Genomic DNA, 13,064 nt, shown 5'->3' on the forward strand with positions numbered 1-13,064 from the left:
CATGTTCACATGGATACCAACCTAAACACTACATTCACCAACGTTAACACCACTTACAATCACCAGACCATGCCCACAGATCAACATAACATCACCCTCCACGATCATCATCATCATCAGCAGCATCACCAAATTCCAATGGGTGTTGGAATTTGGTCCAATCACCACCACCCTTTTCACACACACCCCTCTTCCTCTTCTTCAACCAATTTCCTAACGGAGGTGTTGGGAGTCCAGTTTGAAGAAGACGAAGAGGAAGAGCTGGGAGCGATGAAGGAGATGATGTACCAGATGGCAGCGATGCAACCGGTGGACATAGACCCTGCCACCGTCAGAAAACCAAAGAGGCGAAACGTCCGCATAAGCGATGACCCTCAGAGTGTGGCTGCACGCCACAGAAGAGAGAAGATCAGTGAGAAAATCCGCATCCTCCAGAGACTTGTCCCCGGTGGAACCAAAATGGACACTGCTTCCATGCTTGACGAAGCCATTCGCTATGTCAAGTTCTTGAAGAGACAAATCAGGTTGCTTCAATCAACGCCACAAATTGATCCTAACTCTGATTGCCCTTTTGCACCAATTACATCGCACGCTTCCACCTCCATCAACAACCTGCCTCTTGGAATGGATTTCAACGCCACAGTTCATGCCCATGCCGCTGATTGATTCGCTCCACCTTCAACATTCATCAGGTAATTACCAATTAGTGACCATTTAGTGGCTAATTAAGAAAGGTACGTGCATGATGTTATGTGTCTTAATGATTATTAATGTACCAGGGGACAAACAAAACGAGAAAAGGATTCAACTGTTAAGAGGCTGATGATGATGCAGTATTATATATTTTTCGTGAAACGCACCCGTTCCTTATTATACACTTTCAATGTTATTATTCAACTTAGTTTTAGAAGAAAAAGGTACCTAGTTCCAGTGTAACTAAAGAGACTCATGGAATCTGTGTAGTTAAAAACCATATTTTCCATTTTCCAATGTCGTAATAAAGTGTAGTGCTGTTTCAGTTACATTCAACCTAACTTCCCACTCGTTAAATATTTTTCTTCATTTCATTTCTGTTTGTTTATCATAAAGTGTAGTGTGGTGTTCATTTCATTCGTGGGATTTTTTTAATTATTAAGTATTTTCTGTTCTATTATTTACCTCAAATTGTTATCCACATTTTTTAATTTTATAATAATTATTTAAAAAATTATACGTAAAATTATTTTTTATTGACTGACATTATAGCAACTTTCATTACAAAAATACCAAGATATGAGTTCTACAGTTGATTATATTAACTTATCTTTATCTTTAGTTTTTAAGAAAGTATGTGTACTTTAGAGCTGTATTGATTGGTACTTGAATACGGAGTATGATATTTGTTTGTATTAATGCAGTATAGCGTGAGGGAAAAGGTTTGTTTTTGGGTATTCTTCACTAAGTGGCTGAGGAATAAATCATATATAACGCTTGGTTTGGATTACGTACACATCATATATATATAGTAGGAGTTGGCAGAAAAGTTTGTTTGGTCAAAAGACTATCTTCATTGAATAAAACGTTATATTCTATGCTCAGAAATCCTCACTTCTTCCTTAAATCCATATCAGTTTTGCTTAAAAAAAATTATTTATAATATATATGTTAACTTAGCTCTTGTATCTCTGATAAATTCAATATTTTCTGTTCGTTAAACGAGGCGAAGTTGAGTTATATAACTGATGTCTTACTTGAACAAAATCACCAACTCCAACCCCCTGAATACATAAGGTGACAAACACAATTAGATTTTGAAATATGTTATTTTTTTTATGAAAACACTTATCTTCATGATGTACTACTCCCTTGTGATATAACTATTTAATCTAAGAACTCATTTGATATAACTATTTATAGCTCAAGAACTCACCTAGAAAGGAGAAAGATGAAGAACCGAATACAACTATTTATAATAATAGATTTAAAGCCTTTTCTGAAAACACTATCCAGACCTAGTTAAGAGATTAGGTTAGATCAAAATTAGAATGGGTAAATAAATAAAAGTAAGTAAAATGAAATTTGTTTTGATAATCACTAAATTAAATTTAATAAACTACAGAACTTATCCTTTTGAATATAAAAGAACACAATAAACTCGATGCAGTTTTAAGTAAAATACAAGCAAAATAGTATATCAAAGTCGTATAGCGAAGCATATATCGTATTACCTATATCGTATAGCGAAGCATATATATATATATATATATATATATGATCTGATTCGTCATCTCTAGTAGTCTAAATTGGTCAGAATTAAGACTAATGATAATAATTATGTCTTTAAATATAGTTTAATTATCCGTAAACACTAAAAAAAATCATTAAATAGAAATCAATAGACAAAAAATAATTAGTTACTATATTAACTAAATTATATACTATTTTAGAAACTAAAAAAAATATTGCTTTCTAAATTAGTATATAATTAGTTATCAATGTTTTTGCTACCAAATTTAGAATCTAAATAATTGGTAGTTAAAATTTTGTTAGCTAATTAGATACCAATTTAGATACTATTTATTAATAATAGAAACTAATTTAGAAACTACTAATTTTTTTAGTTTCTAAAATAATATCTAATTTAGTTAATATAATAATTAATTATTCTTAATCTCTAAATTTGGTTTCTATTTAATAATTGTTTAGTAGTGAAAAAAAGGTAAAAGTGATGTTGTTTTGGATTTTGATTACCCATCACACCATAGTGTCGATCATAAATCTAATCTTATTAGAGTCGGTCAAGTCATTGGTAAGAAAAGGAAATAAAATTTGGTCAAGTCGATTTTAACATGACACAAAATTTACATTAAGTCGGTCAAAGAACTCTAAAATTATACTACTCTAACTTATTTTGGAAATGCAAAGGTGAACACTAACTAGCATTTAACTCTATATTAAATAATTAAATTGTAGCGTCATAAATTAAATTTGAAAATAATAATTAAATAAAATACAAAAAAGTGTTGTGTGAACTTAATCGATGAATTTTTATTTTATTTTGTTAGTGTCGGCTAAATTCACGCTTTAGTTATTTATAAGGTAATGTTGGCTTGGTGAAACTTATGATATTGGTATAATAAGGAAAATATAACTTAAGTGATTCCATACTAGTATAAAAGTTTCTCTCTCGTATTTTCCTCTCTCTCTTGTTTCGTTGTTTTTTTCTAGTTTTTCTTTTTTCCTAAAATTGATTCGTAGGTAAGTGTCATCCCTTAGATTGAAAAAGTTTAGTCATGTTAAGAACCTTACTTATTGTTTTTTTTTTTTTGTTGAGTAGTATTAACAAACCTTAATATATAGAGAAGGCATTCAAAATCGGGTTGTGGTGAGAGGCAAAGAGCAATTCTTGTTTGGGTAAAGGTTTTTGGGTGGAGCTACAAACCCTTTATTTTCATTTTCCTAAAGATAAGTTCTATGTTGCGATTTTGATTTTGATAGTGTTTTGTATCCTGTTAATTCATGTTTTATGGTTAGAGGTTGCAGCTTCAAATTTGTGTTTGAGCATTAGATATGTGATTAGAAGCACAACTTCGTTGTTCTAGTTTATTGGAATCTTTATGCTTGGTTAACTTTGTTTACAAATCTCAACACATGTGAGCGAAGTGTTGTTGTCACAATAATAAAATCATTTTTAATTGAGTCAAGTGATATAAGAACCAAAAAAACTTGTCTTACAAAAATAAAATAAAAAGTTATGCGAATAAAATTGGTCAATTATAAATATGATTGAGAATTGAAAAATGGCAAGATACAAAAGGAAACATAATAGGGTTCCTTCTTTAATAGTAATCTGCTGGAAACTCTGGTAAACTGCAAGATTATGTTTCTTTTCATTGTCAAATACACACTTCAACTTCGATTTTCTAACAATTCTCACACTTTCCAAACTTACTCGCTCTTGGTCTAACACTAAAAAGTTAGAGAATATATATTCCAAATTGTCGCATTCTTCAATATAAAAAAATTCTTAATTTTGGGAGGCTCACTAAAGAATGATTTTGGGTGCTTGAAAGAACATCATTCCCTTCTTCTATTATATGTCTTAATGCGTTATACTAATTTTTTTTTTTATCAGCAATAAATTAATGAAATAAAAGAAAACATTTTAGGGGTGTTATAATTCGTATAGAGAGACATTCCTAATTAAGCATGCGTTGTAGTAAGATATTTTATAACCTTTAACAATATTAGAGTTTGGAAAATGGATGACATGAAGAGAGAAGTTAGCAAAGGACATCTTGATATTCTAAGGACCTTAAGATTTCATAGTTTTGAGGTCCTTGAAAAGGATATGCGCTCTTCAATTTACTACAATATTTTATTAAAAACTCTTCCAAATTTTTAAAGAACATCACGAAGAGGTATCGCAAAACATCTCTCGAGGGCTATGTAAACCTTCCATCCTTAACTAAAAAAGGGTGGAGAATACAGCTTAAGTTTGAAGCAAACCAACATTGGTGTTGATATTAATATTGTTATCAATAAGACATTATATCTTTGAACACTTTTCAGTGACACGACAATGAATTGATCCATACCTTATGGATCCATGGATGAAATTATATTTTTGTAATATCCCATAAGACCCCTCAAACCAAGGTACGTACTATGCTCTTATAAAGAGATCCTTGATTTATAATGATATTAAATCAAATGGGTCAGGCCAATTTATCAATAATATCTAGATGATGTATGTTATTCCATAATTTTGGTATTCAAAAATTCATTGCTAAGACTTTGACTCCAACAAAGGTAAAAAAAACTCCATACTCGTCTAAATTTAAGATTGCAAAGATTTTAAGATTTTCCAAGCTTTGAAGACACACATCTAATACCGGAGAATCTCAAGTGTTACACAATTTATTTTATAATCGAAAAGATGATATTTTCTTTTTAAAATTCTATAAGGCTATTGTATGCATATCTTTCATGATTTCATCATCTTCCAACACTCTTGATTAAATTCGTGTCCAGTGAGAATCTTTTATATATTGTTAATCTCAAAACTCATAAACAAAAGAGTAATCCAAAAAATATGCAATTCTAAAATCAACTTACATCACATTTAAACCTCCATCTCGAGCTAATTGTTCCTATATGTACAAGACAACTATTTTTATACATAATTATTTAATTATATTAGTTAAAATACCATTATTATATTCTTTCAAACTAATAAATTAAAGTAAAAATTAACATGTAACATGTATATAAATATAGGCAAATCTCACTTTACAATTGCATCATCTAAGTTGATCCTAAATAGAACAACATTTTATTATTATTATTCTATTTTAGCATCATTTTAACTAACTCTACAATGTAACTTTTGTTAAAATTTTTGTCAAGCATGATAGTTTATTACTTTAATTATTTTTTTTAATTAAAGCGCATGGTTTTTACAACTCTAAACTCAATTTTTTATTTATTTATTTTACATAAGCTAAACCGACAGTAATTTTTAATAAATATTTAATTTCTTTTCTTATACGTTTGTTAAGCCGCGCTAACATTCAATAATTAATTAATATTTACTATTAATTTTATTTAACTAACTAGTAGTGTTCTATATTATGTAGCACAAACACTAACACAACACTATAAGATATGTACTGGTTCAAAATGATTTGTTCCTTATTTTTATAATCATAATAAAAATTTATACAATAAATCTAAATTTTTAAAAAGATCGTACTAGAATTGTCAGAAATTCAACAAATATTTTTTGAATTAGATACTTTTTTTTATCAACAAAATGAATTAATAAATATGAATCACTCCAGGGGTGATCCAACACTTATACAATTGCAATTTAATCTCTTCCGCCCTCCTAAGAAATCCCTGGCAAACAGACACAAAAACAGACAAATCCACAAAAACTAAGGAACACAGTCTACACAGTAACTACGAAGAACATCAACGATCCAACCGCATGCAAGCCAAGGGATTCAAACACCAATTAGGATAAGAGAACGACCTAAAACGAGACTCAGAGAAAATTCAGGACCAAACCTTAACTTGGACCATTGTAATAACTTCTGACGCATCAACCTTACCCTTATTAAAAATTATGTTATTCCTGTGCTTCCAGATTTCACTCACCACTCCAACCCAAATTACGTCCCAAAACTCGTTAACCAAACCTGAAGTATTACACAACCCGAACTGAGACAAATTTGACACCGGATCAATGTGAATCACAGTCGTCACTCCAAGCCATTCGAAACAAAGATACCAAACAAGCCAAACAAGACTTTACTTCTCCACAACTTACTGAACACTGAAGACGACTCCTCATCACAATCTTGCCTTAACAAAACATAGAAGGAATTAACTGAATATGTTTGAATTAGACACTCTACCGATATATATCCTACAAGTATCGTACGAGTGTTAATATCGAATACGTATATCATTTAAGAGGAGTGTCTCGGCCTCCTCGATACAATGCCGATGTTAATCATGATTTAACGTCGACTTTTCTATGTTCTTTCAGTTTTTGATCAATGCTAAAACCGGTTTTTTTTAGTAGTGTGTTCTCTACGTGTGAATACAAATTGCATTTATTTAAGTGTATGATCTCTAATTAAATTGTATGACGTTGATCCATTTTAGTAAACTACTGAATCACATGGCCACCAGACAAAGACAACAGTTTGAGTCATTGAGAGTACATAAATACAAAAGTGCCTGTTACAGGTTATCAGCTACTTCTTTATATTGATACTGCTGCATGTGCTTGCAGTCTTTCAATTAGGGTGTATACGTATATATACAAATTCAATAATATTAATTACGGTATTAGTGAATTATTACTCTCAATGAACTCAATTAATATGTTGAAATTTTAAATTTTTAATAATAATAAATAATTTTAAAATTATATCTAATTAGCTCTTAAGATTATAATCTTGATAACTAATTAAATATTAATTTAAAAATTATTTATTAATAATACAAATTAATTTAAATATTAATATTTTTTTAATTTTTAAAATAATATATAATTTAATTAATAGAATATTTTTTTTTCTAAAATTATTTTTTATTATTTTCCAAATTTTCTGATTTAACTAACCCTAAAGTGATTCTTACAATAAATTTAACTACTATTAAGATGGCGGATTCCTGCATCAACATTCTAGACACGTATTCCTTGTCCTGCCTGGGCTTCGTTTTTGGATTAACATATGTAAGTAAAAAGTCCTTGATTTCCTAACTATGAACTTCCTTCAACATAACTATATAAATCAAATAGAGAAATATTAATAATGTGATCTTAAATAATTTAATTGTCAATAAAAAGATAATATTTAAGTAACATTACAAAAAAAAATCAGTATTATTTATGAATTTTTATCCACGGATCTGAATCCGTAGGTAAATTCAACATTACCTACGGATATTATCCACGAACAACATTACTTACGAATATTATCCACGAACAATATTACCTACAAATATTACCCACGGATTCATAATTCGTAGATAATTCAGCATTATCTACCAACTATTATCACAGATCTTATTACCTATAACTTTTACTCACAGATCTTTATTACCTACCAAATATTACCCACGAATCTCAATTACCTACGAATTATCACCCACGAATCTCTATTACCTACCAACTATTATCATAATAATTATATATATAATATTAAAAATATTATTATAATATGAATAATTATAAAATCATAAATAATAATAATAATAATAATCATAACTAATAAGCACACATATTATTAATATTATAAAATTAATAATATTAATATAATTAGTATTATATTAATAATATGAATAATATTATTAATAATAGTATTAGTAATATTAATAATATAAATACTATTAATAAAAATATTAAAAAAATTAATATTATTTCTAATATTAACACTATTTATAATTATTAATAATATTATTTATGAAGATTATATCTATTAGACGACTTTCCACTTAAAGATCTCGTTGAACTTGAGGGAACTCCTTTATCCTCCATAATCTTATCCTTCCAATTGAAATTATTATTATGGTTAGAACTCCTCCTCATGATTCCTTTCCTCTTGAGTTGTTGTTCTACTTGGTTAGCCTTGTGTAACAAGTTCTCCATGTCAACATACTCTTGCAACTCCACAACATCCCTAATGTTGTGGTTCAATCCATTCAAAAATCTAACCATGGTTGCTTCATTTTCTTCATTCATTCCAGCTCTAATCATGGTTACCTTCATCTCTTTAAAATACTCTTCCACACTTCTATTTCCTTGAGTCATTCTTTGAAGTTTGAGTTGCAAATTCCTATTGTAACTTACTGGAATATATCTCTTCCTCATAATCCTTTTCATTTATGTCCAAGATTCTACCATGGGTTCTTCATACCATGCTCCACGTTAATTTCCCACTCCAAGTAAGCATCAGGATCACTCTTCCCTTTGAATGTGAGAATATTTAATTTTATCCCATCAAATCTCAGTTGTATTTCGGCCTTCATAAGGTTAGTCATGTCTTATCTGTCTCGTCCTACCTCTTCTTCTTCTTCAGCCACCCATTATCTTCGTCTCGTGTGTCCCTCTTCCTCTTCGTCTTCATCTTTGTCTTCATCTTCGTTTTCTATTTCTGACTGCCTCTATCGGTCGGTGCAATCCAAGTGTTGCACCATGTAGAGGAGGTGGCTAGAGGGGATGAACCGGGCAGTGGTCAGATTTCCTTGAGGTGGATCCTAAAGTAACCAGAATCACCTCTGTCTTTACGACCGAGAGCTCTATCGATGATTTTTTGGACAGGTTCTAGTTTTGAAGGCAGATGCTAGCCTTAGCTTCTTTAGGGTTGAGTCGTGCTTGCCGACCGAGACCATATGTCTAGGTCGGTCTCCCACCGAGTTACCTTTCTTCTATATGTATTCTTGTCTTTTTTCAGAATTACATGTTTCTTTACCATTCGATAACTTCATGATGGGCGCCCTTAAGGCGCTCAACGTGGCTCTTACCCAACTTCATCCCAATACCTGGGTGTCTATCCAGGCCTTCCACCTGATATGCGATGTTCTTTGTTTGCATCCTACCCCTTCATGTTTTTTAAGCTATTACACCTCCCACCCAACCGAGCCTATTCAGTGGCATTCACTGATCATTCAGTCGGGTAATATCCTCTTCAGCTCCTACACCACTTCGTACAAAAATTTTAAAGAAAGATTTTTCAAAGTGTTCATCCGACCGAAGTCCATGCCATATTTCTTTGACGAAGTTGGTCGGTCAAGGTTTCCTATGTCTTGGACTAGGAAACCTCAAAAGTTTAAGGAGTATGTCCGACCATGGATGCCGAGGAATTAGAGATTCTTTCTCTGTTTGATAAGCTCTCGAGGAAACTACCTACACGGAAGCTGATAACCATGTATGTGAAAGCATCTCGTTGGGTAGCCTTTAAGGGTATGTTGGTTTTCTCTAGTCTCGGTCGATTTCTTTGTTTTTAACTAACACTTTGCTTCTTATTGTTGTAGAAATCATGAACCAAAATACTCCTCAGGCAAAGGGCTTGCTTGACGCCTTTTAAGGAAAGGGTCGCCCAGCGAAAGGGTAAGCCAAGCATTGAGGCCTTGGCGGTCGGGTAAGGGTCGGCCGGTGGTGTTACCCTTCAGAAAAGAGCAAGAAGAAGTCGAGAGAGGGGGCAACAAAGCCACGACCACCCGTTCTCTCAGGGTAATGCCAACACGACACCCTCATCGGCACTCTCCAATCGACGTTGACTCGCCACCAACAAACGACTTCAATCGCCCGATCCCCCTCATGCGACCGAGCGTATAATGGAGGTCTCCATGTCACCCCTATCGATGTTGGGGGTGACTTACAATTTGTGAGGGGGTGAAGATTGGCCTGCTCGAGCCGACCTGAGAGCTCATCTAGGGGTCCCTTCGGAGGACTTTCTCCAAGGTAGCATCGAAATGATGTGTTGAGCACTCGTCCTGGCCCGCCTGGGTTTTGAGCACCATGGTAATCACAACGAGGAGATCTCTCGGCTCGAGCATGAGATTTTGAAGGCTTCGAGGAACCTAAAACAGTCTCTCACGGCTAACACCAAGTATGCGGAGAAGCTTGTTCGAGAGGGCGCCAAACGCGAGATTGCCGAGGGTTGAGCAACTGAGCTCGAGCAATGGGTTGCAGAGATGGTGGCCGAGAATGCACGCATGAAGAAGGTCGTGGAGGAGGCGAATAACAAGATCTCAATGCTTGCCGAGAACTCCGAGTTAGAGGCCGAGAATGGAGCGATCGAGGCGAAGCCGGATAGGAACATTGATGAGACTTTAGAGCTGCTCAACCAAAGTTTTTTCCAAGCCGTTCGATAGGCTCACGTCCTCTACAATGGTTCTCTACTGTTTGGTGAGTTCGATCCCGAAAACGAGGTGTTTGAGGGTCGGATCTTGCTGAGGGCGGAGATTAGGGCATTGAAGAGCGCAACTCAACCTGCAAAGACCAGTAAGTCTCAGACTTTAGTTTTTTCTTCCTGCGGTCGGGATGTGGCATGTTATCACTTTACCTTCGAGGCCGAAGTTTGGCCTCCTCCTATCTTTCTTCATTAATGAAATGGTCGTTTCTTCGCATATTGTATCTTTATTTAAACAAGTTAGGTTCCTCAGTCAGATAATGAATTGAACAAAGAAAAATTGAACAAGTTGTGTTCATCTAACTTAATTGAACAAAGAAAATTTAACGAGTAGAGTAATCAGTCTGATTATTTGTTTTAAGGTGTCGGCAGGGTATGCCGGTTAAGGCTTCATCCAGACTGAACCAAATTTTTAGGTATCGACAAGGTATGCCTGTTAAGGCTCCATCCAGACCTAAACGAATTTTTAGGTATCGACAGGGTATGTCTGTTAAGGCTACATCCAAACCGAACCATTTTTAGGTATCAATAAGGTATGGCTATTAAGGCTCCATCTAGACCGAATCGAGGTTTTGCAGTATCAACAAGGTATGTTGGTTAGGGCTTCATCCAGACTAAACCTTTAAAGCTCTCTACCATACTGAAATTCAACAAGTTGAGTCTAAACAACCTCAATGAACGGAGGAGAATATGTAGGTTGAGGTATTCGAACTAGTTCAAGATTAAATGCTTATTAGATTGTGACATCTCGGCTAACATTGAGAAAAGTGTAGTTTTCATATTTCCTGACACACCTCTTCTTGAAAGTTTGAGTATTGGGAGCTGAAGTGGTAGACTGAGCCTTTGCCCTTTTTTTTTGGCTTACAAGGTTTCTACAATTTTGATATACATGATTGTGAAGGCCTAGATTGAAATCATATTGGCGGGTGGATTGACATACAAAGAGTCAAAAAAATATCTATGGATGAAGTGCTACAAATAGAGAATGTGTGGTCAAGGTCGGATGCAAATCGGGAATACTAGTGGATGCCTTGGCAAACCATCTTATATTGTTGTAGGGACTTGACATCTCCTTGAATGACGTGTTGGAGTGAGACTGAGCATGCGAACATCGGCTTGCAACCAACAAACCAAGTTGAGAACCTCGCACAAAAAGTATCAAATGTGTCTATGGAATTTTAAGGTAGACAATAATATCATTTGATGATTGGTCCTTTGAGATTAGTAGGAAAGAATTGACTATGTACTCCTAAAAGTCTAAATAAAAAAATGTTTGCCTAGATGAGGTCAGCCTTGACATGTCCCTCAGTATCTGAGGATTCGTTGTACTTTTCAACACACAATCACTTCCATTTGTTTCAAAGTCGAGCTTTCATGGCCTTGGGTGCGAAGAGGTGAAAACCAGCTAAGTTGGCTCGTTTTAAGGCACTAGATGGTTTAATCACTATTAGATGGTCTAATACCCCACTAGATGATCTTATAAGGATAATTACGTCTATGAATGTTTTGATGAAAACAAACACTATATGTTGTGCTAAATTTTATAAAAAAGTTGCCTCATGTGCAAAACTTAAAATAAACACATTAAACGGTCTATTGGGATTAAACCTCTCAGACGGTCCTATAATACACCTATTAGATGGTCTCTCACAGTTAAACTCATTAGACGATCTCATTACGTTCAAAAGAGTTAAACAAGTTAGACAATCTCTTATATTTAAATTCATTATACAGTCTCGTTATGTTCAAAAAAAGTTAGACAAGCTAGTTAGTCTTTTAGAGTTAAACTCATTAGATGGTCTCGTTGTGTTCAAAAAGAGTTAGACAAGTCTACAACTTTAATATGCTAGATAATCTCACAATGATTAACCTGTTAGATGGTCTCACTATGTAAAGCATGCTAGACGGTCTCACAGTGTTAAACATGTTAAATGGTCCCTTTATGTTGGACTTACTAGAGGGTCTAAGTGAAGCTCAACTCACTAGACAATCTCAAAGAAATTGTGCTACAAGCCAACGATATTGTTTTAGACATTGATTTCATTCCTCTATAGAATACTCTCCACATGAGCTTTGAGAGCATCCAGGGAAGATGAATCCATCTCACGATATGATGATGTTGATGTGATAGTCTGACTTTTAGTGAGTACTAAGATTTGTGGTCTGGAAATAGTGTTACCTAGATCCCACAGTGGGTGTCAAATGTTCTTATCGAAGTTGAACTAGAACCACTCGAGGTGGATTGGGAAAAACTTAGAGGAAACCGATCTTTAGTCAACATGATTCCTCTTCAAAATGGTTGTCAAACTTTGTTGATGAAACATATTAAGTGGAGATCCATATGCATAAAATTCTATAATGCTCAAGTGAATAAATAATAAAATTATATTTATATGCTTTTTGGACCTAGATTAATATCTAAATACAAATACAAGTATAACTTTTCAATTTGATATAACATATATCAATTTTCAATTCAAATTATTCAAATTTACATGTACTTTTACTCAACTCTCGTAAATACGTAATATAATCTCATTAAGTTTCAATAATGGAAGGTACGTTCGTTATTCAATATTTATTTATTTAAAAAATACTAATTATTTATATTTTTTACATTTTGATTTTATTATTTCTTAAAATATAAGTTTT

General features: G+C 33.3%; 1 protein-coding gene across 1 annotated transcript; it reads left to right on the forward strand.

Moving 5' to 3' along the window:
* On the forward strand, nucleotides 1-1,026 carry LOC137821783 (transcription factor HEC3-like). Its single transcript, XM_068626536.1, has 2 exons — nucleotides 1-692; nucleotides 780-1,026. Exon 1 carries the CDS (start codon nucleotides 10-12, stop codon nucleotides 664-666), a length of 657 nt encoding a protein of 218 aa, XP_068482637.1. The 5' UTR covers nucleotides 1-9; the 3' UTR covers nucleotides 667-692; nucleotides 780-1,026.
* Nucleotides 1,027-13,064: the final 12,038 nt, after the last annotated feature.

The sequence above is a fragment of the Phaseolus vulgaris genome, chromosome 9, assembly GCF_000499845.2.
Source record: "Phaseolus vulgaris cultivar G19833 chromosome 9, P. vulgaris v2.0, whole genome shotgun sequence".
In the NCBI taxonomy this organism is placed as follows: domain Eukaryota; kingdom Viridiplantae; phylum Streptophyta; class Magnoliopsida; order Fabales; family Fabaceae; genus Phaseolus; species Phaseolus vulgaris.

What these genes read in the sequence shown, in the direction of transcription:
- LOC137821783 (XM_068626536.1), top strand. Translation starts at nt 10, where the DNA reads ATGGATACCAACCTAAACACTACATTCACCAACGTTAACACCACTTAC.